A 25,439-nucleotide genomic window follows, 5' to 3' on the forward strand; every position below is an offset into this window, starting at 1 on the left:
ACCGGAGTCCTAGTTTGTCAGTCGCGTTACAGAGTTATCTTGACGTAACTCAAGCAAACTGACTCCAAAACCAAGTCTTTTGTCAATTTTTCCCCGTTGTATTTAACGATTTTCAAGTTGCTGGTGAGCGCTCAAAATACTGTCAAGTTGCTGTTTAAGATATGGTGATGTCATGTTTCTCATTTTTCAACCAAATTGCCGGATTGACTCCTTTTTCTAAAAAAAAAAAAAAAAAATGAAAGAAAAGTTATACTTTTTACCCAAGAAAACTTTTACAGTTGCCAATGTAAAGTTTAAGCTGTTTTAAGGCTTTTTATCTATTGCTGAGACACATAGGGAAAAATAAAATTCAGACCCCAGCATTGAAAGGGTTAAATGATTGCAAGCAGGTAGAAGAGAAATATTTTCTCTGTAACAAATTGCTGCCTAGCATTGAATTAAAAAAGTTTGTTTCCAAAAGGCATTTTCTCTTTAGCGGCAACCCTACTACCCCGAAGCAAGTTTTAAGTGCTATATTTGCTCTTAGGACCAGGAATTACCATTTCCGTTACATATGTATCTCAATACACACAATATATGGGCAAAAGAACTGGGACACCTGACTATTACACCATAGCATGCTAAATTACATTGACATTAATATGTAGTTGGTCTCGCCCTTGCAGCTGTAACAGCCTTCACTCTTCTGGGAAGACTTTCTGCAAGATTTTGGAGCATTTCTGTGGCGATTTCTGCCCATTCATCTGGTAGAGTATTTATAAGGCCAGACACTGAAGTTGGCACTCAATCTCCGTTCCAGTTCATCCCACAGTTGCTCGATGGGGTTAAGTTCAGGGCTGTGTGCCGCCCAGTCAAGTTCTTCCACACCAAGCTCATCCAGCCTTGCTTTGTGCACTGGAGGATAGTCATTCTCGAATAGAAAAGGGCCTTCCCCAAACAAAGTACAAAGTTTGAAGCATAGCATTGTCTAAAATGCCTTGGTACATTGAAGCATTAATATTTCCCTTTCGCTGGAAGTAAGGGGCCCAACTCTTGAAAAACAGCCCCTGACCTTTATCCCTCCTCACCCAACTTTACAGTTGACACTGCAGTCAAGCAGGTAACGTTTCTCCTGACATCCCCCAAACTCTCCCATCAGATTGCCAAACAGAGAAGCGTTATTCGTCACTCCACAGAACACGTTTCCTCTGCTCCAGAGTCCTGTAGTGGCGTGCTTTACACCACTCGATCCGACGCTTGGCATTGTACTTAGTGATGTGAGACTTGCTTGCAGCTGCTCGGCCGTGGAAACCCATTCCATGAAGCTCCCGACGCACAGTTTTTGTGCCGATTTTAATGTCAGTGGAATTTTGGAACCTTTTAGCTATGGAATCAGCAGAGTGTTGGCAACTTTTACGCACCATGAACATCAGCACTTTGTGACTCCACTATACGTGGCCTTCCGCTTCGTGGCTGAGTCGCTGCTGTTCCTAAATGCTTTCCAACAGTACCTCTTACGGTTGACCATGGAATATCTAGAAGGGATAACATTTCACAACCTGACTTATTGCAAAGGTGGCTTCCTATCACAGTACCACGATTACATTCACTGAACTCTTCATAGCGACCTGTTTTTCACAAATGTTTGAAAATGCAGATTGCATGGCTGGGTGCTTGATTTTATACACCTGCAGCAATGGGTCTGATTGAAACAACGGAGTTCAATAATTAAGAGGTGTGTCCCAATACTTTTGTCCATATAATGTAATGTAAATACATATCGTAAAGTATGTAGCAAGAAGTTCTATGGTGGTTGTTCCACATTTGGAGCCCAGAGTGTTCCTTTGGGGTGTCTGAATGAAGAGCAGTTCTTGTGCAGACTTAGATAAGTGGAACAATCAACATGAACGTTCCATCGGTTGCTAAGGTGACTGCTCCAGTTTTATTACTTTGAAACGTAATTGCTTTCTATACATAACTCCCAGTATGTCTATTTATATATACATTCTGCTCTACATAGAATCATATTTTTCAGAAAAATATCCATAAAAGTAATATCTGAAATGCTATCATTTTTTTCTGTGCAAACTCTGCAGGACATGTTTGCACAGAGCATTTCACTGGAAGCTACCCTGTCGTTGAACGCCTAATACTTATTTCATTTAAAAAAGGGAGCACCTAAACATTGTATTTTTATGAGACTGTGAAGCAGGTTCTGCATATCTGTTATGTGTATATCCCAAGCGTGTATCAACAAGGGAGCCAACCCCTTTCTCATTCCTCCCCACCTACCTCTCCTGTCCCCCTACATCTCCCCCGTCACTTTATCTTACTTAGTCGTGTGTATTAATCTGACAAATCATGTGGCTTCAAGTTCTGGGAATAAGGGATCCCTCACTAATTACTCCCCTGATACCGAGAAGGAAGAACGAAGAGGGGGACCAAGATAGATGAGCATGAATAAAAGGATGTAGCTACAAGTTCCAAGGCAGACTGGTGAAGGGTTTTTAGAAATTATACTCTGTGTCGCACTAGTGTGAATTTCTGCATTGTGGGAAATATCTAATGTTTTAAGATTCAAAGAAATTATCAACCGCCAGTATTTTGTTTTTTTACTAAATGGCTCAAATTCATTTCACCCCTCCCTTAACTCTCTCTCTTTCTCTCTTTCAGCTAACAGTTCCCTGTTGGGAGGTGGAGGGGGTAAGTAAGTCTCTGTTTGTCTTGTGTGTCCCATGAGACACTCTGCACTTCACATATACAGTTATCTGTTAAATGCGCCTGTCACTTATACCGAGCCACCTCTCTGTGATACATGGTTACCTGTTAGCTTCCTATAGCTATGTGTCAGTTAATTATCACCGCCTGTCAGTTATACTATTATGATGGGACAGGCAGAAGCTACTGTTGGAAAGAATATTTTGTATTCTCATAAAGCAAGATAGACACAATTTATTTACTAAATGGGGAGCTTACGGTAGAGTTACACCTTAAGCTCACTCATTATGCAAGGCTAACCTAACTCTTCTTACAGGAGAAGTTATGCATTATGCAAGGCTAACTGTTTACAGTATAAAGGGGTACTGTCACAATCACAGTTTTTAGCAGAGCTGAAATTCATTTATTTAAACTCCTAGCTTTATGTTCTGGGGCATGTTCTGCCAGAAGAAGGCAGAGTGACCCCGTGGGGGTTGTGTGGCAGCTCACATGTCGAGCTGCATCAGACACAGGCTGCAGTTTTGTAGGGTAAGTGGACTGCATGTAAGTTAGTGTCTACCTGGTTATGTTAGTGTGTGTCTGCCTGGGTATTGTAGTGCTTTATGTTAGCGTCTGCCTGGGTATGTTAGCTTGTATGTGTCTATGTGTCTGCCTGGGTATTTTAGTGTGTGAGTGTCTGTATGTTAGTGTCTGTCTCAGTATGTATGTTAGTGTCTGCCTGGGTATGCTAGTGTGTTTATGCATCTGTATGTTAGTGTGAGTCTGAGTGTGTATGTTAGGTTCTCTTTGCCTGGGTATGTATGTGTGTTTGGGTATGTTAGCGTGTACCAACCTTGGTATATTAGTGTTTGTCTGCCTTAGTATTTTAGTGTGTGTGTTTGGGTGTGTATGTTATTGTCTGCCTGGGTATGCATGTGTATCTGCCCGGGTATTTTAGTGTGTGTGTTTGGGTATGTATGTTAGTGTATGTCTGGGTAGGCTAGTGTGTGACTACCTGGGTATGTTAGTGAGTGTCTGGGAATGTTAGTGTATGTGTCCAGGTACGTTAGCATGTATGTCTGGGTATGTTGGTGAAAATGTAAGTATGTTACAGTGTAAACACGTGTCTTTGAGCATGTTAATAAAAGTGTGTCTGGGTATGTTAGTGTGTTAACATGTGTCTTTGTCTGGGTATGTTAGTGTGTGTATGCGGGTATCTTATTGTGTAAACAAGTGTCTATGCCTGGGTATGTTAGTATGTGTGTGTGGGTATGTTTGTCAGTGTGTGGGGCATTTTAGTGTGTGAACATATGCCTTTGGCTATGTTAGTATGTGTGTGTATGTAAGTGTTAGTGTGCATGTGCGTTAGTGTTGAGTGTCTGTGCGTCTTAGTGCTGAGTGTCTGTGCGTCTTAGTGCTGAGTGTCTGGATGTGTGATAATGTGAGTGCCCCACACAAGATCAGGCTCTGGATCTGTCCCTGAAATGGCAAAAGTGACAGATTTGTTCTTGAAAAAATGAACTGTTAAACTGTTGGTACTATAGACCTTAAGCAAGGCTCATTTACAGTGATACTACATGATAGGTCACCAGTAGATTTAACCTACTTGTTTCTTACCTGCTTTAGAAGAATGCAAATGTAACAAGGGTCTAAAGATATCCATGAATCAGTCATTGTTGCTTAATCAGGGAGTTATTAAATCAAGTTCTAGTTGGAATTCCACATTCAACAGAGCATCAGCAAGATCAGGTCCATGTGGATCAGAGTTGCTTGATTTCAATCCATAAATATACCCCTCACCACCTAAGGTTTTTATGATGTCTTGGCACAGTTTTATCAGCTATAACTGCTGAGACACATATTGAACCACCTGCGACTATTCTAGGAGATCCTGAAGTCCTATCTATCTGGAGGTATGAATTCGTTGTTCACAGTGTGGATTAAAAAAGGGAAGAACTGTTGGCCAGAAATCTTTGGATTCAGCAATACTTAACTATAACATTTATAGCGTAATTATGCAAATACATTTTTTATGGTAATAGTACATAAGATTCAACTAAGTGTTGTTTCAAGTAAAGTGTGGTACCAGGTTGGTCTTAACAACAAAACAACAAAACAGCAAAAATTACTCTATTACAGTAGGTAATGTTTAGTTTTCCAGCTGAGCAGGATAAAAGATGCATAACAGGGTGGTTTTTTTTTTTACAATCTGTGCACCAAAATTGGACTCCGTGGAAATTGAATTAAAAAAAACACATTTAAAGCTCACATTGTTAGAGAAAACTCATTGGCACCTTGGCCTGTACCTGTTCAAATTATCATTTAAGAAACTATCACAAATTATCTGTACTTAACACTTTGATTACTTTAATTCCATGTTTTAGTAGTAAGTGCTACTTCGAAATGGTTACCTCACTCCTCAACATTAAATATTTTAAACCTATGGCAAAATAGTTGTTAATTACAACTTTTGTAACTCTTGTAAGAATTGCAATGGTTATATACATTTTATTTCAAAGCATTCCCACAGGCTTAGAATATAAAATAATTCAATACATACTCGGTGAATACCATTACAAAAACACCTAGGCATAAATATTGGGGATTCCGTCACACTATATGGCCATATGTTGCTTGGCCCACCACTACGTCAAAGTATCCCAAGTTTAAAGAGTCCTATTTAATTTTTGATGGCTTTATTGCTTACCAAAGGCTGCACTGCTTTTTAACCCAAATTTCCCCCTTGACAACAATTGACGTGCCAGTAGCATCACAGAAAATAATAGTTAGTGACAACTGGAGTGCCTTGCATGTTCATTGGGTTAAATGACCTTAGAAAGTGATCAACAATCGCTTCCTTCCCTCAAACTGTGTTGCTGCAATGCCTCGACATTAAGGCATTCAGCAGCATGAAAAAAGAATGTACGGATCCCTTTTAATCATCTTTTAGAAATGGGCACCGGTGTAACTACAGGGGTCACAGCAGGGGTGAGACCCCTGCAACCTCTTTCCTCTCTCCCCTCTCTCCTCACACTGATTCAAAATAGTTTAGAAAGGGCCCTTCTGACATGGTTGTTTGTATGTATGAATGTGAGCATGGATGTGTAATTGTGTGTGTGTGTCACCTTTCGACAGCAGGTCTGTCCAGGGAGCTCCGCTGCTGCCGTGCGTCCATCTTGCGCCCCGCTCCCTCGGGTGGGGGCGGCCTCAATGGTGCCCGCCGTCGGGTCCTCCAGCGCTGCTCGCCGCCGAGGATCACCCTCTTCGCCGTCCTCGGCGGTCATGGCGTCTGTCTCTCTCTCCTGCCAGGGGTCTGCGGCGGGGGTCCTGGAGAGGTTCTTCTTCCGCCCTCGGTGTGCTGGAAGTGCGCACACATGCACGTTGTCATGGCGGCCAGGAATCCCATACCCGGCAACTGTGTACATCACGCTAGGGGGCGGGTCCTCCCGCTTTTTATCTGATTGGCTAATTATTTGCTGCAGCTGTTTGGCACCAAATTTAAACCCCCTGCTCACTCTAATCTGAGCCCTTGTGTGGTACATACGTTATCACTGTCTCAGTGTGTTATATTCTGATTTACTGGTTTCCTGACTCCTGCTTTGTTCCCGACTATTCTCTGATCGCCGCCTGGATTGACTTCAGATTGCTTTTTGGACTTTGCCTGTTTGCTGCCCGCCTCGACCTTGGACTGTGACCTGTTTATGCTAGTGGAACTTTCCTGCTGTTGTCCCACTATTCCTACTACTACAACCCGTCCTGATAGCTCACCATTATGCAAACGGGACCCGTCTCTCATCGGATTGTTACAGTGTGTGAGCATGGATGTGTAAGTAGTGTAAGTTGGAGTGTGTACATGTGTGTTAGTATGAGTAAGTGTGTGTCATTTGTGCAAGTGTGTTTACATATGTGTGCCAGAGTGTATGTTGGAGGGGGTCCAAGGGGCAAAAATGGCACAGACAAGTTCTTTTGGATCAACTTTAGAAGTCGGTTTGTGTGAAAGGTTGAACTTGATGGACTGAAGTCTTTTTTTTCAACTTACTATACTATACTGTACTATACAAGTTGTTCAGGGGGGCAATTATGGCACAAACCAGCTGTTGCGGGGCCTTGGGTCAATTTTCACACCAGGGCCCTGTGGTTTCTAGTTATACGTTCATTTTTAATTGGGGGAGCTCATGTAAGAGAAACAAACAAAACAACAACAATAATGTAGACTGTTCAGACAATACTATGTTAATTGTGTGTTTCTCATTCTCCTCTTATAGCAGGACTAGACTTCACTGAAGAGAGATAGAGGGAAGGCACAACCAATAGTGTGATACTGTTTACAAAAGCTTGTGAATAGGATAGTAAATAGTTGCACTCACGGGATCCAATGCACAAAACAGTATGTGCTAGGTGTGCTCAGGGAGAGGGGTGGGGGAACCCCACTGTGTCCAGGATCTCTCCTCCAAATGTTGTGGATGTTCAGGTCCGATCCCCAAAGGCTGTGATACAGCGCAGAAACTTCTTTCAGCCAAGGACCTGCACTTCAGCACTATTGTGAGTGCAATTGACACAATATAATTAACATCGTATTGTCTGAACAGTCTACACTATTGTTGTTGTTTTGTTTGTTTCTCTTACATGAGTGCCCCCAATTGAAATTGAACCTATACTTTACAACACCTGGAGACGGGTGTTTTTGAGGCAGCAGCTGTAAGAAAACAAAAGGGAAATATTTTCAATAGATTTATTTATTTAGCACACACAATTTTTGAGGTATACCGGTTCTCTTCACAATTTTTTGTTTCTAGTTATACCCCTGGATATGGGTGTGGCTGAAACGCCTAAACTCAATAATTAGGACCTTTGTGGATGTGTGTGTGTATGTGTATGTGTGTGTGTGTATGTGTATGCGTGTGTGTATGTATATATATATATATATATATATATATATATATATCGTATTAGCTCGATTATAAGACAAGGTTTTTTCCAGAGAAACTGCTCTGAAAAATATCCCTCGTCTTATATTCGAGGTCGTCTTCTAATCAGACCCCAAATAGAGGTCTGATTATAAGACTAAGATCCAGATCCCCCGCAGCGCTGCAGGGGACCTGGATCCTCCTTTCTGGCAGCCTCTGCTGCTGCCTGTACTTCCTGGGGGGTTCTATGACGGAGCGCCGGCATCACATGACCTTCCGGTGCTCCACCCTAGAAGCCCAGGCGGAAGTGCCGACAACAGCGGAGGTTGTATGTGCACGTTTGCGGGATGCACACAGGCAACCTCTGCTGCTGCTGCTGGCAGCTCTGCCGGGGCTTCTATGGTGGAGCACCGGATGGTCATGTGATGCCGGTGCTCCGTCATAGAAACCCTGTGGAAGTACTGGCTACCAGCAGCGGAGGTCTGCATCACACCGACCTCCACCGGCTGCCCCACTAGACACCAGGGAGTCTGAACACGGGTCACACTTAAAAGGATGCACTGGTAAGTGGCAGGAAGGGGCAGGGCCGGACTGGGACTGAAAAGCAGCCCTGGAAAAATTTGGAGACCAGCCCCATATAGTTTATCTCACGGTCGCGCTCTTTAACCACACGCACCCCTTATACATACCCGACTCACACTATTCGCCATTCTTTTTATCTCATTATTTGTATTAAAATGCCAGAAAGCAAAAGTGTTAAAAGGCCCTAATAAATTAAATACATTACACAGAATGGGATCAAAACATTTACTACTGCGAACATTTTAGATGAAAAAGTTCAGTGGAACAAAACACTGATCACATTATTCTTCACGATATTCTGGTAAGAAACTTTTGTTTCTTTATTAATTCATGTAGACTATTTTTTTTCATATTTAATAAAAGCTATGATTGAGACATGTTTGGTTTTTTTCCTTTTATTTGCCAACCTACCCCCGAGTTATGCACATCTGCCCCCAGGCTTGCCACTCTGCCCCCTGATATGCCTTCTAACCCCCTATATGCCACTCTGCCTCCAGAAATGCCTTATACCCCCTATATGCCACTCTGTCCCATGATATGCCTTTTAACCCCCTGTATGCCACTCTGCCATATAGGGGTCAAAAGGCATATCATGGGACAGAGCGGCATATAGGGGGTATAAGGCATTCCTGGAGGCAGAGTGGCATAAAGGGGGGCATATCATGGGGCACTCTGCCTCCAGAAAAGCCTTATGCCCTCCTATATGCCACTCTGCCTCCCCGATATGCTTTATACCCTCCTATATGCCACTCTGCCCCATGATATGCCTTTTAATCCCCTATATGCCACTCTGCCTCCCTGAAATGCCTCAATCCTCCTATATGCCCCTCTGCCCCGTGATATGCCTTTTAACCCCCCTTTTGCCACTATACCTCCAGATATGTCTTTTGACCTCCTCTATGTCACTCTGCATCCAGAAATGGCTTATACCCCTATATGCCACTATGTCTCATGATATGCCTTCTAACCTCCTATATGCCACTCTGCCATATAGGGGGTTAAAAGGCATATCATGGGACAGAGTGGCATATAGGGGGTATAAGGCATTTCTGGAGGCAGAGTGGCATAAAGGGGGTTAAAAGGCATATCATGGGGCACTCTGCCTCCAGAAAAGCCTTATGCCCCCCTATATGCCACTCTGTCCCATGATATGCCTTTTAACCCCCATATGCCACTCTGCCTCCCTGATATGCCTCAACCCTCCTATATGCCCCTCTGCCCCGTGATATGCCTTTAACCCCCTTTTTGCCACTATACCTCCAGATATGCCTTTTGACCTCCTATATGTCACTCTGCATCCAGAAATGCTTTATACCCCTATATGCCACTCTGTCCCATGATATGCCTTTTAACCCCCTATATGGCAGAGTGGCATATAGGGGTTAGAAGGCATATCATGGGACAGAGTGGCATATATGGGTATAAGGCATTTCTGGAGGCAGAGTGGCATAAATGGGGTTAAAAGGCATATATAATGGGGCACTCTGCCTCCAAAAAAGCCTTATGTTCCCCTATATGCCACTCTGTCCCATCATATGCCTTTTAATCCCCTATATGTCACTCTGCATCCAGAAATGCCTTATACCCATAAATGCCACTCTGGCATATAGGGGGTTAAAAGGCATGTCATGGGACAGAGTGGCATATAGGGGGGTAAAAGGCATTTCTGGAGGCAGAGTGGCATATAGGGGACACACATACACACACATGCTGATTTTCTTTGTTTTTAACACATAAAAAAAATAATAATATACATTTTGTACAAAAAAAATACATTACTTTACTCACCTTCTACTTCTCTTGACTTCCGTCCTCTGGTAGCCGCACACTGTTCTCTTCTCTCTCCTGACAGGTTGTCACTGACCTGACATCCGGTGCTGCAGCAGTCTGAGTGCGAGGGGCGGAGCTTCCACCCCTCATGCTGCTCCCATCACTATGCAGCCATCAGACTGTTGGGAATGTAATCTAAACGGCCGGTGCGTGCTGATGCCCCCGGCCGGAGCTACTTTAACACTTTTTTTTAAAATTTATATGGTAAGCAGGATCGGCTCGCCATATAAAGTAAAAAAAAGTATTAAAGTAGCTCCGGCCGGCGGGATCAGCACGCACCGGCCGTTTAGACTACATTCCCAGTAGTCTGATGGCTGCATAGTGATGGGAGCTGCGTGAGGGGTGAAAGGTCAGTGCGAGGGGGCGGAGCTTCCCCCCCACGCTGCTCCCATCACTAGGCGGCCATCGCACACGGCTGCTGGGTGCTGATGCGGCCGGCCGGCGATACTGTAATACATTTTTAAAATTTAATATGGCGAGCCGGACCAGCTAGCCATATTAAATTAAGAAAATAGTATTATAGTAGCGCCGGCCGCATCAGCACCCAGCGGCCGCTCAGATTAGATTTCGGGCAGCCTGGGGGGCAATTGCCCCCCTGCCCAGCCCGCCCCTGGTCCCAGCCCACGGACCTGCCGGCCCACCGGGAAATTTCCCGGTATCCCGGTGGGCCAGTCCGGCCCTGGGAAGGCGTTAAGAGAGGCGTGGGGGGGGTTAAGAGTGGCGTGGAGGGGTTAAGAGTGGCAGGGAGGGGTTAAGAGTGGCATGGGGTGGGGTTCAATGGTTTTCTGGAGGCAGAGTGGCATATAGGGGGTTAAAATGCATATCAGGGTAGTCTTATATTCAGGCTTTTTCTTTTCAAATTTTGGGGGGTCGTCTTAAATCAGGGTCATCTTTTAATTGAGCAAATACGGTATATTCCCTATGTATACATGGGTATCTGTTAATTGTGTTTTATGTTAGTCGTTTTCCTGAAGTTTTCCCTGATTTACTGCTTCTCTAAGTACCTGGTCTTATAACTAATGGGATTGAAAAAACAATTAAGGATTGAAGACAAACAGAGAAGAGAAAGATAAAAGGGGTAAGACCCAAGAGGGTAGGAGGGAGGGAGGAACAGAGAAAGGTCTGGCAGTAAGAAGTAATACCAGTGTCCAAAGAGCAAAAGAGAGAGTTTGGGGAACGAAGGATTAGAATAAGGGGTGTACCCCTTCACTATCTAGTCATGTCCTAAACACAATTATGAAAAATGAATGCTTATATAGAATCCAAATCATAATGTAAATGATATTTAAATCCTGTTTATACTTGGAATTGCCAGTAAAACACTATAAATTGCATAGATGGTGGTAATAAAAAACACATTCAAATCAGAACAGCTTAGGGTCCTGCCTCCCTTGCCAACATAAATAAAACTACCATACTTCATGGTACTGCGATTTTGCATCATCAAAAATAAATAGGGTTCAAAACTGCACTAATGCATGGAGACAAAACTAATCCTTTTTAGTTCCAGATGGCAATGCCAAAGCATTGAAGTACAATGCAGTAGCCACCCCCAGGGCCGGCCCAAGACTTAATGTCGCCTGGTGCGAAGTTTAAAATGATGCCCCCCCACCCCCCTTCCCCCCTGTGTACTTACCTTGAAACAGTCCTGCGGCGAGTCTCCCTGCTCTGCCACGGTGCCGGCTTGTAATGCTGAGCGCCGGAAATTGACGTCACTTCCGGCGCTCAGCATTACAAGCCGGCACCGAGACTGAGCTAGAGGGCTCACAGAGGAGAGAGAGGGGCGCCGAGCGGGTAAGCGAAAACCATTCGGTGCCCCTCTCTCTCCTCCGCTTCAAAACATTATAATTTATTAAGTATCATCTTCTCGTCATTTTTCCATTTTCCCATACTCCAAAGATATACTATATCTTCATGTCCTTATATCCGTAAGTACCTAACTTAAGGGCATACACTATTGTTTTAGCCACACTAGTTCTGTGGAGCTAGTTAAATACTGGACACTGTTAAATACTGGACAGAAAAATCTAGTCACAAACTCAGACTGGCCATCTGACACAGTGGGCAAATGCCTGGTGGGATGCAGGCCAGCAACTCCAAACACTCCCCCAATCTGGCTTGTGGCCAGCAGCTGGATATACCCGGACGTAGGCTACATGAGCGTAAAGGGTGTGTCACCGCACATATCCAGTTGTTGGCTGCAACTACATCATAAGGCAGCTGCTGGCCTTAAAATACTAGGGCCTTAAAATGCTAGGGCCTCCCTGTCATCGCCAGTTCGTCTCAGCGCATACCGTTGCTTCTGAAAAGTAAATTATAGTCCCGTGTAAGCAGCAGTTAAGTGGTTATGTCTTTAATGTAAAGCTTAATTATTCCCATTCATTTTAATCTAAACAATTTCCATCTCTCATAGCCATAGCATTGGCTATATTCCTATTTCAGTAAAAATAGAATCTGTGTCATGGAAACATAGAGTCCACAAAGCAAGATGTTGTCTTTTTTTTAATCAAACATATTCTGATTGGGTATCTGAGAAACTCTATATTTGTTTACCTTTGCATACTAAAAGTATTATTTACCATGTATTATTATTATTATTTTATTTTTATGTTTATAAGTGCAGGATGTCCCTGAGCTTTTTCTTAGTGTTATATATGAGTAGGCTGCTCTGTATGTATTTTGATTTGAATTCCAGTAGTATAATTTACCAGGTTACAACCAGTCCATGTTATGATTTTTGTGTCCCACAGTGTCAGGGTGGAGAAAGAAAAAGGAAACAAGGTCTGGTAACATCACGGAGACAGATAGGGGGGAAATGAATGAAAGAGCTAGTAACACAGAGGGAAAGACTGCACAAAGAATGAGAATGAGATATAAGGGCTTGTGTATGCTGAATGGTGAAAAGATTGAGGACAGAGGAAAAACTCATTGTATGATGGCAAAGGGCAGTATTATATATAACAGACAGATGCATTACATTAATATGATTGCAAAGGGTCAGATTTATAGTAGAAAACATGATCCTGATATTGAGAGACAGAGAGATTATAAAATTAATCTTCACTTCAGCCATTTATATGCACTTTTAATGCTAGAAACCTAACCCTTTTTTGTATTCGCAGAGACAAAGTATAACCTGTTTATATATTGAAGTGGCAGCTGACCTTGGTACTGAAAATAGTCTGCTGCAAATATTTATCTTTCAGTTTTATGTACCACTATTCATAAGTCTCCTTATCTGGTCTCTTTTCCTTTACAATTAGCCTAACATGCAATTTCATGTGCTCTTGTTTTCTGCTAGTGGATGGATGCATACATCGGGCAGCAGGTCCTCTCCTAAAGTTAGAATGTAGCTCTCTTGGTGGGTGTGAAACTGGACTGGCCAAAATGACATGCGGTTATCTCCTTCCTGCCAAATGTGAGTGCCATTTTCTCCTTTAATATTATAAATCCTACAAGTGCAAGCTATGAAAATTCTAGCACCATGTGTAATGGTGCCAGGTCTAAACTGTGAGACTCTTTCATACAATCACTTTCTCAGCCCTAGCCTGTCCAGTTTCTGTATAATCTGTACTGACACTCTATATTGCTGCCTTGCAATTCAAATATGATTTAGTCCAAGATGTATAATGTTTATGTATGCCCATATGTATCCTGTGACTTTTTGTGCTAGATGTATGCTTTCAGTCCCTTAACTTATCATCCGTGTGTTTCTGTGGCAATAGATGTGATTCACACAGTGGGTCCTGTGGCACAAGGTCAGCCAGGGCCCAGTCAGGAGGAAGATCTGAAGAATTGCTACAAGAACAGCCTGAAAGTGGCAGTGGAGGGCAAACTGTGTTCTGTGGTGAGTGGCAAAAACAAGAGGGGTAGTCTCTTTGTTCCTTAATGTCCCAAGGCTGCCCCTGTTCATTATTACAGTAACAAATGCATTGTTAAATTCTCTGTCTCACTCTCTGCCTTATCATCCCTGTCCTCCTGTCTTTGTATATCTTCAAGTCTTTCAGTCACATGCCCATTTCAGTCTCGTTCCTTTTCCTCCCACTGTCTGCTCGCATTTATTTGGTCTCTCATTGCTTGTGTTTTTCTATTCCTTCCTCGCTCTGGATGACTTGGCTCTTAGCATTTTGTGGAGCACTAGCACACCTGGTGGGCAGAAGCGAACAGTGATTATTAAGATTTGCATTACTGGAATATATATTCTTTGTATAATAAGTTTGTAGAGTCACGCAGTGTTCAGCAAACATAATGATATATTAATAACATTTACTCTATTCTAGTACAGTAATTGCTTGCTGGCTGCCAGTAGCACGATGCTGTTCTAGAGAGTTCTCAGGCAGTGTGATAAAATACAGCTATAGGATGACAAAGGAATTATGGATCTTTTTGTCGCTGGATTGTATTATATAATAGTGTTTCCATAAAAGTCTGTGAGGCAAATCTGTTTTGTAGGTGCTGTGATGTCTGTGACACGAGTTATAAACACAGTGTTTGCCTCTCATCCAGAAAGTGACAAACCCTGTGTGACACTGGCATAAAAATCTAAATATGTACTTGTATCTTGATTTTTATTTATTTTTGGTACCCATTACCTTTTGATGTACAGTATGCAAATGATTGCTCACCTTCTCAATAATAAATAACACAGGTATTGTAGAATCAATAACAATAATACTATTTATTAATTATATAATCATAACTTAATGTTACAATTATCTTTTCCCCTAGGCATTCCCTTGTATTTCCACAGGAGTATTTGGTGAGTACTCAGTCCGCTTTAGTCTCTACACCATGAAATGTCTCTACTTCATGAAGATCTCACAAGGTCAACTCACCTTCTTGAAAGAAATATTTGCTAGGGCTGGCCCTTAATAAAATAAATTTCATATAGTGAGATAAAAATGCAGCTCACCTGTAGTTCATAGTTTTGTGTAAAAATAGTACTGAGTGTTTATTGGTCTGTATTGTAGTATTTTAACCCATTCAAAATGTGAAATATACCCTTGCAGGATACCCCGCAGATGCAGCAGCTGATGTGGCCCTGGGAGTAATTAGGAGTGTTTTGGAGGAGGGCAAGGACAAGGTGAGAGCACAAAGAGCGAGGGAGAGTTAGTTATCAAAAGGAAAAGATCTCCAATGACTAAACAAAAACATATGTGCCATATCTGAATTCTCTGTATTTATAAAACACATTATGAATATCAACGCAGATTGGACTTGCATTATATTGTCCTTCTCGTTATTATTGTGATTATAGCTATGGTTCACATATGATAGCTGAGTGTCTCCAATAAATTATCATTTGTCCCTTTACAAATACATGGAGGATTTTGTAGAATCCCTTCATACACACAAGCATGAAATCACATGGTTTTACTTTATCAGGCTTGCTTTCCAAAGTAATATAATAACCATTTTTGGTGGTGATTCTGCATAGAGCAGTTAACTACCCCTTTAAACAAATGTAGCAATCATGTCCAATTAAATGACTTTGGCAATATAAATAACTTTTGGCATGTGACATCATATCCTGGTAATTTTTTTCTACCTCCTGTAGGACCCAAATCCTTATTTAGTCATTGAATTATTTCCGAGTCATATTTTTATCCCTTGGATTGTTACATTTTCTGACCAAGGTTATCGCATTCAGTGAAGAGTATTTAAGTCTTAAAAGACTAAGATGAAGGCTACTAAAATGGTAGATGGTTTGCAGAACTCACAATAATTAGGGGAACTCAATAAGCATAACCTGGAGGAAAGAAGAGAGAGAGGAGGTGTGATAGAAACATGTAGATCTTTATCGAGGTTGCAGATTAGATGGATAGAATGCTTCTTATCTGCTGTCGGTTTGTTTTTATGTTTCTGTGTACATCTCCACTAAATGGGTGGCAAACACATACAGTATCTCACAAAGTGAATAATTTATTATTTCTTTTCATGTGACAACACTAAAGAAATGACACTCTGCTACAATGTAAAGTAGTGAATATACAGCCTGTATAACAGTGTAAATTTGCTGTCCCCTCAAAATAACTCAACACACAGCCATTAATGTCTAAACCTTGGCAACAAAAGTGAGTACACCCCTAAGTGGAAATGTCCAAATTGGGCCCAAAGTGTTAATATTTTGTGTGACCACCATTATTTTCCAGCATTGCCTTAACCCTCTTGGGCATGAAGTTCACCAGAGCTTCACAGGTTGCCACTGGAGTCCTCTTCCACTCCTCCATGATGACATCACAGAGCTGGTGGATGTTAGAGACCTTGCGCTCCCCCACCTTCCATTAGAGGATTCCCCACAGATGTTCAGTAGGGTTTAGGTCTGGAGACATGCTTGGCCAGTCCATCACCTTTGGGGTGGTTATCATGTTGGAATACTACACCGTGGTCCAGTCCCCGAAGGAAGGGGATCATGCTCTGCTTCAGTATGTCACAGTACATGTTTGCATTCATGGTTCCCTCAGTACACTGTAGCTCCCCAGTACCAGCAGAACTCATGCAGGCCCAGACCATGACACTCCCACCACCATGCTTGACTGTAGGCAAGACACACTTGTCTTTGTACTCCTCCCTTGCTTGCCGCCACACACGCTTGACACCATCTGAACCAAATAAGTTTATCTTGGTCTCATCAGACCACAGGACATGGTTCCAGTAATCCATGTCCTTAGTCTGCTTATCTTCAGCAAACTGTTTGCAGGCTTTCTTGTGGGACGACAGCCATGCAGACCAATTTGCAGACGACAACCTCTGCAGCAATGCTGGCAGCACTCATACGTCTATTTCCCAAAGACAACCTCTGGATATGACACTGAGCACATGCACTCAACTTCTTTGGTCGACCATGGAGAGGCCTGTTCTGAGTGGAACCTGTCCTGTGAAACCGCTGTATGGTCTTGCCCACCGTGCTGCAGCTCAGTTTTAGGGTCTTGGCAAATTTACACTGTTATATGGGCTGTAAAGTAGTGACTTTACATTTGAGTGTCATTTCTTCAGTGTTGTCACATGAAACGATATAATAAAATATTTACAAAAATGTGAGGGGTGTACTCACTTTTGTGAGATACTGTATATGACAATGTTCACACTCTAGGATACAACTAACTGCAAGTTTGCATTTGCTTTCATAATAATAAGTTTTTTTCTATGGGTATAGTTGGGTATAGGAGAGACCTCCTTTGTTGAGCCTGGATGTAACGTCTCCATTGAAACTAAGCACAATTATACTGATGAAATGTAGCTCTGTTTGTACCAAAGGATTGTATATATATAAATAAATAGGTCTTTTAAATGCATACATTCACATCTACATGTCTGTGATGATTTACAGTTTGATCGCATCATCATCTGTGTTTTCCTGGAGAAAGATGAACAGATTTATCTCCAGAAATTTCCTGAATACTTCCCTTTGGGTGAGTGGTTCTATTAAGCTTTTGTGCAAAGTGTTTTTGCTACAGCAGATCCTCACTTGGTGTTATATATCCTGGTTTGCACAGAATCTTAGTTGTTTTTTTTTGTTTGTTTGTTTTGTCGGGAATGAAGGTCCCCTTCTTATCTCCCCAGCTCTCCACAACACATTTTAGTAGAGCTTAACTTTACCTTGTGTAGCCAACAATGAAGTACCAAGAACACACAGCAGATGATGCTGATAACAACCTTTATTCTATTGAACTTTTTTGTGTAAAAGGAGAGTACTTGCTTTTATAGAGATAACTTGATCCATGCGTCCCAGGGGGATGCAAAATAAATATTGTGGCTGAAAAAGTTGACTTGGAAAAATATTGTGAAAACCTTTACTCTGTATTAATTTAAAATACAAAGCTTTGGGGATAAGCTGATTAACACAAGCAATGGAGTTAATTATGCACAAACAATCAATACGTATGTTAATTGTTTTGTTTTTAAAGGCATTTAATGATGTATCACATGCATATGTATGTAGGGCAATAGAAGGAGGGCAATTAATCTCATGACACTTTCTGCTTTTTTTCAGCCTAATGTAGAGGTGACCCTCTATGTGAGGAGTAAGATATTTCTGTTTGCAGGAATCTGGATGCTTACATGCTAACAATCATGCATTTTCACATATACCATGTTTTCTTTATAAAACTGTGTGTGCATCAGTATGCATGTTGTGTATGGTAACAAAATACACTGGTCTGTGAATTCATGTGATATATTTAGGATATCCAGAAAAAATTAACTTTATGGTGGCTCAGTGCCCTATCTTACATCTATGATGGGTGCAGGTCTGCTGGTCTCCATGCCCATTCATACTCAATATGATTTCTCCATATTTTAAATCATGTTTAGCTGTACAAATAAGGGGCCCTCATGTGACAACCTTCCCAGGGGTCAGTGGGGCCTAAACTTGGCTCTAACCATCTATGGATGCAGATATATGTTTAAACAATAGTCATTATGATTTAGCCCTGTGCTCCTCATGTAAATGAAGATTTGAGTTGTATTTCAAGCAGGAGTATTCCTTCTTTCCTGTTTTGCTTCATTACATTTCCTAACATGTCTCCCAAGTAATCGGAAGGATCCCATAGCATTTGTTATATCACCAAACACATATGTATTCCGTGACTGCTTAGCAGGGCATGGTCACTGCTTTGCTGTCCATAATAAAGATCTGCAGAAGTAGTTAAGTGAATCCATGAATAGAATCATATAATGTGCACCTGTGAGAAGTACTATAGATCACTCAACAAGTATAGGGAATGGTGGTTTTTGAGTTAACTGGAATTTGAAGCTACATAACCACATTGTCATGTATAAGTTATACTGTTAAGCTTTTCTTCCAATAAGGCTAAAAGGTTTTCACTCCTAAATGCTATGCTTTACTTAAGTAGCCAATACCATATATACATCCAGATACATCACACATTTGTATAGGGCTTTAAGAGCCTAGAATTTAGTGGAGAAAAGCTATTTGTATATATTTATATAAACTACATTACTGTTGGCAACTGTTGGGTGATATGCAGGTAGTTAGGGTAGAGCATCGTAACCTAAATAATGGGTTAACCATGTGTAGAAAAATACATTAAATAAGTAGTCTGTAGCTGAAGGTTTTTTTATACATAATTATTGTTATACATAATTGTCAAAAGAGAAAGAAAAAACAGTCTTACAGACATATGCATTTAAAAATACTTTATTTTCTGATGTTTTCTGAGGAGCCAGTGGGATAGGAGTCTCATTTTCTAAATCCAGTAACTCAAGGTTGCATGTACTGATTTGCATGCAGTAAAATTGAATCAATACGCATTTTACATGAAAATAGGGCTGAAGTAGTCCAGGTAGAGGAATGCCACCCACGGGTTAGTAAAACAGAGTAGAACATTATAATGGATGATTGTGAGGGTTATTATGATGGATAAGGGCAGGGGCGTAACTAGAAACCTCAGGGCCCCGGTGCGAGAATCTGTTAAGGGCCCCCTGTGGTGGGGGCGTGAGGCCTCTGTCTCGGTGCGCACGGTTTCACTGCTGAGTGCCGGCATATGACGTCAAATGCCGGCGCTCAGCGTGAAGCGCCGGCACCCGAGGCAGACGCCTCACGCTCCCAACACTGCAGTCTGGGCAGCGCTGAGACAGGCGGCAGCGGCAGTGGAGGAGTCCTGGAGTTCTGTCAGTCAGGGGAGCCCAAGAGGTGCCGAGCGGTCGTTTTCAGCAACCGCTCGGCACCTCTTGGGCCCCCCTGACTGGCAGAACTCCAGGGCCCGGTCGCAGTTGTGACCCCTGCGACCCCGGTAGTTCCGCCACTGGATAAGGGGTATCAGAAGATGTATAAGGCTCCATGCGTGAGGCATGTGCTAAGGGAAAATGGACTCTGAGACCAGCTTCATTAAAAAAGATTGTGCATTGCTTCTGTAAGATCTGATTATTTATTATGTATCTGCGCAATTAGTGGCGAAACATTTTTTGTGCTTTGCTGATTGTGTGTGATCTAATATTACTTAACGATATACACAAATATTAAGCCTGCTTTTTGTAGATTGCAAACACATTAATCAAATTATATTTCTTCTGCATTGATATGGTAAAATGATAAATAATAAAAAAAAACATTTATCTGCAATTTGTCCAGCATACCATATGAATCATTTAAGCTTTCTATCGTGGACCTGTCACCCCCCCCAATTATTTTATTCATAAAGACATATTAATAATACGAAACAAAACTACATATCAAGGATTTTTTTTTTGTTTGGATTGAAGGCAAGTTTTTAGGTATCAGGTTTACTTTAAATGACACCAACATATAAAATATATTGTTATATAAAATATAACTAACTGTGTTTCTACTTTCTTTCCTTCATAGACTCTGTGGACTTGTCCAGTAATCTGTAGGAGAACTCATGGAGATGTTTGATCCTACACTCTTCATTCACTGTTCTCCCTTCATATTTACATTTAAAATAAGTAAAGTCAATGCTATAATCAGTTCTACAGCGTCATTATTTACCCCGGATAGGAGGCACTAGAATGGATGGAAGCGGAGAGAAACCATCCTAATCATTTCTTTAAGAGCTGCACTTAAAACCACTTATTGATTTGTTTTGCCATTCATCAAAGAGACAGCCAAAGATCTGTCAAGGAGACAGCCACAAATGTCACGGTAGGATAAATAGTGCCAAATGCCTGTCAAAGAAAGAGACAGTCAGAGTGATATCAAGAGACAGGCACAGGTTAGCGCAAAAGAGGGATCATTTACTATAAAAGTGTAAGACAACTGATCTCCTTTTAAGCACATTAACTATTCATTATGCAAGAAAAGCTGACCGTGGACATTGCATAGTTAAAATAGCGAGAGGGATGTTTTTGTACTTTTTGTAAATACAAACTTAAATAGAACATCAAACCAGACAGATGAAAGCATATCCGTTTGATGTGAAATATGTGGTAGCAAAATATTGCAGAGGTTATATTTTAGTTGTATTATGGATATTCCCGAGGAGGAGGTTCACATGTTCAGTTAACCTTTACAATGCTATGATGAGCAAAAAACATCAGCTTGTCAAATGAACCAAAAATCATTGAATGTGGTAGAAATAAATAAAATCAATACTTTTAGGAACAGTGGAAATCCATACAACCCGTATGTATTCCCATCCCCCCGCACACAAAATAGGATTGTGATGCCGAGGTGTCTAATTTATTTCCATAAAAAGGCCCACCCAAAAGATAGATCTAATGAAAAAAAAACAGTTAATCGTACCGGATCTAATGAATATCTACCAAAATCAATTAAAAAAAATAAATAAATCCAAATTTCAGTTGACGGGGGACCAACCCATATGTATTCCTATCGCCCGCACAAATAATAAGATTGTGAATACCACCTTCTGTGTGGTAGATCTAACAAAAAAAACCAGTTGATCTTACCGGATCTAAGGAATATCTACCAAAATCAACAAAAATGTTTCCAAATTTCAGTTGGGGGGGGCCAACCCATATGTATTCCCATCCCCCGCACACGAAATAGGATTGTGAATACCGCCTCCTGCATGATAGATCTAACGGGGGGAAAAAAGGTTGATCTTAGCGAATCTAACAAAAATCTACCAAAAATCTATTTATAAAAAAACAAATTTCAGTTGGGGAGGGCAACCCGTATGTATTCTTATCGCCCGCATACAAAGTAGGATTGTGAATACTGCCTCCTGTGTGATCGATCTAAGGGAAAAAAGGTGATCTTACCGGATCTAACGAATATCTTCTAAAATCAATTTTAAAAAAAATTAATTCAGTTGAGGCGGGGCCAACCCGTATGTATTCCCATCCCTATGTATTCCCATCCCTCGCACACAAAATAGGATTGCTGCCTCCTGCATGATAGATCTAACAAAAAAAACAGTTGCTCTTACCGGATTTAACGAATATCTACCAAAATCAATTAAAAAAATCAAACTTTCAGTTGAGGGGGGCCAGCTCCATAGGTTCGCCGCCAGGAGTTAAAGACCTTTAACTTTTGGAGCGGGGAGACCATGGTCTCCCCAGGCCAAGTTCCGCCGTCAGTAGTTAAAGGGCCATGCAAGCGACTCTATTGGTCGCCTGCAGGGGCCTCCTCTGGCATTGGTCATTCGTACGGACCTTTAACTCTTGGAGCAGGGAGACCAGTGGCCAAGTTGCGGCACCAGGATTTTAAAAGTCTGTGCGAGCTACTCTATTGGTCGCCAGCAGGGGCCTTGTCTGCCATCAACCAGTGAAGTGCCGGTGCACTTCATTGGTTGATGGCAGAGGAGGCCCCTGCCGGCGACCAATGGAGTTGCTCGTACGGACCTTTAAAAACCTGGCAGTTTTTAAAGGCAAAACTGCTGCATAGTGCGTACGGTGTTAACCCCGTATAAACCCATTCTACAAAAAACAAAGAAAAAAACGAACACGAAGTATGTACACGAATATTCGCCCAAACCGACCACAGGAACAGGATTTTTTCCCCACGAAGACGAACACGAAGAGTTGGCTGGCGCCCAAGTCTGCTTATAATGGTTGTTGTCTCCATACTAAAGACGTTGTTTCTTTTTGCTCACATAACGCAGATATCGCATCCCATTTAACAACGTGATTCTTGGGTTGACCAACTCTTCAAAGACCTAAATGCAGTATGTGTTACAATGCGTACTGCATTTTCTTAGCTATCTTCTCTTAATAGGGACAAAAGGCTACTTAGTGAAACATCAAGGTACAGAAATGTCGGATTCAGTTCTAGAGAGTCATGCTCTATGGTGTTCTCATGTTAAAGGTCTGTTTCAAAGGGGACAAGAACCTAAGAACATGTAGTCAAAGGCAGTATGATACAGCAAATAATTAGAACAATGCAACATGTGTAAGGAATACACTAAACTGTATTTGATATTAATGCAGGGAGGAAAAATGACTTATAGATAAGGCAACACACATGTGCTGGTTATTCTAATCCCTAAACATTAGAACGCAGGTTTATTAAAAGAAAAAAAAATGAACTGTCAAATGCAAAATGTGGTAACTATGTCCACAGTCAAAAGCATACACAGGTGGACAGATATGAAAGACAAACTGTGATTGTACATTATGCATTAAATCTTATGAAGTACCATGCATTTGTCATTATATAATCAAAGACCATGAGTGAATGTTTCATGCATTCATAAAAAGTAAACGCAATCAGCTGAATGTATAAGGCCTTCGAAGGCGCTCTCCCAATAGACGGCAATCATTTGAATGTGTCCTAATGTAAGCTGTGTGACAACTTATCCAATGTATTTGAATTAGTGCTTTGTGAGATATGGCATTTTTTGTTTGAGAAACGCACCAAAGGTTGCTCAAAAGCATGTTTTTGGTGGTGTTTTAAATCCATCACTGCACTCGCCTGCATGGGTGGCCGGTGAGATAACAGGTTAAAAAAATACAGAGATGACACTTTCACTGATTGGATGAAATCATGCATTTAATTTATTAACCAAATGAAAATACACACATAATAACCAGCAATGAAAGAAGATTATTCTGATGTCCCTTCCCGCACCGGGAGACCATCAAAGCTATACGGTGCTTCACGGTGCAAGACACTCGTGTGGCAGTTGGTCCCGTGGAGGAGAGCAAAAAGCAGGTGGGAAAGTCCGGAAAAAAGTATAGTAACCCAAAACAAAATGATGTTGATAATGACATGATACTAAAGGGGGAGCTGGGTGGCATAAGTATACAAGGTAGTAGGGTCAACAATACACAAGAGGGGGCTGGCTGGGGCATCACATAAGTCAATACTAGGGAGTGGTGGTTGGGGGTATAAATACACATTGTGGGGCTAACTGGAGGGCACAAATATACATATGGGCTGGTTGCATCAATACACAATGGGGACAGCTGGTGCCATCTGATAAGTCAATACTGAATGGAGGGGCAAGCTGGGGGCATAAATACACATAGTGCTGGCTGTGTTGAAAATCATTTTTTTTTATTGTTGTAGCTTAGCCTGTCTGGATGTGGATAGCAGTGTGCCAAAGCCTGTCCTGGTGTGTGTGTTTGGGTGTCGGTGTGGCAGAGCCTGTCCTGCAGTGTGTGTGTCGGTGTGGCAGAGCTTGTCCTGCTGTATGTGTCTGGGTGTCGGTGTGGCAGAGCTTGTCCCGGTGTGTGTGTCTGGGTGTTGGTGTGGCAGAGCTTGTCCCTGTGTGTGTGTCTGGGTGTCAGTTTGGCAGAGCTTGTCCTACTGTGTGTTTCTGGGTGTCGGTGTGGCAGAGCTTGTCCTGTTGTGTGTGTCTGGGTGTCAGAGTGGCTGAGCCTGTCCTGGTGTGTGTGTCTGGGTGTCGGTGTGGCAGAGCTTGTTCTGGTATGTGTGTCTGGGTGTTGGTGTGGCAGTGCCTATCCTGGTGTGTTTGTGTGTCGGTGTGGCAGAGCCTGTCCCGGTGTGTGTGTCTGGGTGTTGGTGTGGCAGAGCTTGTCCCGGTGTGTGTGTCTGGGTGTCGGTGTGGCAGAGCTTGTCCTGAATTTGTAGTCACTTCAGGGACTCAATTGTGGCTTCAGGCGTCCCGTGTATGATGACTTTTTTTTGCGTACTTATGTACTCCCCATCACATAAGATTCTATCCTATATTATCTGCCTAGCACTGATGACATCTTTATCCAGTACACATGGATGCCAGGGTGTCTAATTTATTTCCATAAAAAGGCCCACCCAAAACCTCAGCATCAGGCCCATGATGCTCTTAATCTGGCCCTGGATAGCGGGACAGAGTCCCACAATCGGGACTGTCCCACCCAAATCGGGACAGTTGGGAGGCATGAAATAGTAAGTTTGTCCAAATTGCGCAAATAATTTGCACTTACAATGAAAAATGTCAATGGTCATACAAGATAAGAAACATGAACACATTGGACATTTTACAGGCAAAGTATTGAAGCTACAGCAAAGGGACCTTTTATAGACCTTATTAGCAATGCTCACATTGTTTCATTTGCAGTTGAGGTAGTGGAGCAGTTCTAAAATTCTCCCCAAATATGAATATTTGGCTGCGTATACTGTTGGCGCTATATAAATAAAGGATAATAATAATAATAATAATAATTAGCGATAATAGTTTGACACAATAATACTAAATCCTTGAGGAGCACTAATGAAGGCAAGGCAACTGAAGGCAAGAAGATGCAGAAGTGGTTGGCAGAAAACATAGGGAAAAATTTAGAGAGGGTGAGTGAACGAGAATGAGGGAGTGAATGTGAACCCATTAATTTTTGGAAATTCAGAGCTTTTTGCTATGTCTTCATCTGATTCAGGAGGAGCCTGGCCCCGTTTTCGGAGCTTCGAATGAATCGCCAAATTTACCAAACTTCAGCAGCCGAATGCACAAGTATAATGTTTATAAAAACACGACATGGATATGAACAGGTTGTGGTCTTTTATTTAGCTTAAACAACTGTTTACGAATAACTATATTCAACATAAAACAAAATAACCATCAA

At 41.9% G+C, this 25,439-nt stretch overlaps 1 protein-coding gene across 3 annotated transcripts in view; it reads left to right on the forward strand.

Moving 5' to 3' along the window:
* MACROD1 (mono-ADP ribosylhydrolase 1) overlaps positions 1-20,444 on the forward strand; it is a 362,985-nt gene extending 342,541 nt beyond the window's left edge. The window contains exons 4-11 of one of the 3 annotated variants that reach the window (XM_053448690.1): positions 2,653-2,682; positions 13,297-13,413; positions 13,721-13,842; positions 14,724-14,754; positions 15,005-15,078; positions 17,326-17,407; positions 17,989-18,012; positions 20,323-20,444. In XM_053448690.1, the coding sequence (XP_053304665.1) occupies positions 2,653-2,682; positions 13,297-13,413; positions 13,721-13,842; positions 14,724-14,754; positions 15,005-15,078; positions 17,326-17,407; positions 17,989-17,993 (461 nt within the window). In that variant the 3' untranslated portion in view covers positions 17,994-18,012; positions 20,323-20,444. Of the gene's footprint in view, positions 1-2,652; positions 2,683-13,296; positions 13,414-13,720; positions 13,843-14,723; positions 14,755-15,004; positions 15,079-17,325; positions 17,408-17,988; positions 18,020-20,322 lie in introns of all 3 variants that reach the window. The other 2 variants (XM_053448689.1, XM_053448688.1) reach the window with 2 other exon arrangements.
* The last annotated feature ends 4,995 nt before the right edge of the window (positions 20,445-25,439 follow it).

Source organism: Spea bombifrons, chromosome 10, assembly GCF_027358695.1.
Source record: "Spea bombifrons isolate aSpeBom1 chromosome 10, aSpeBom1.2.pri, whole genome shotgun sequence".
NCBI lineage: Eukaryota > Metazoa > Chordata > Amphibia > Anura > Pelobatidae > Spea > Spea bombifrons.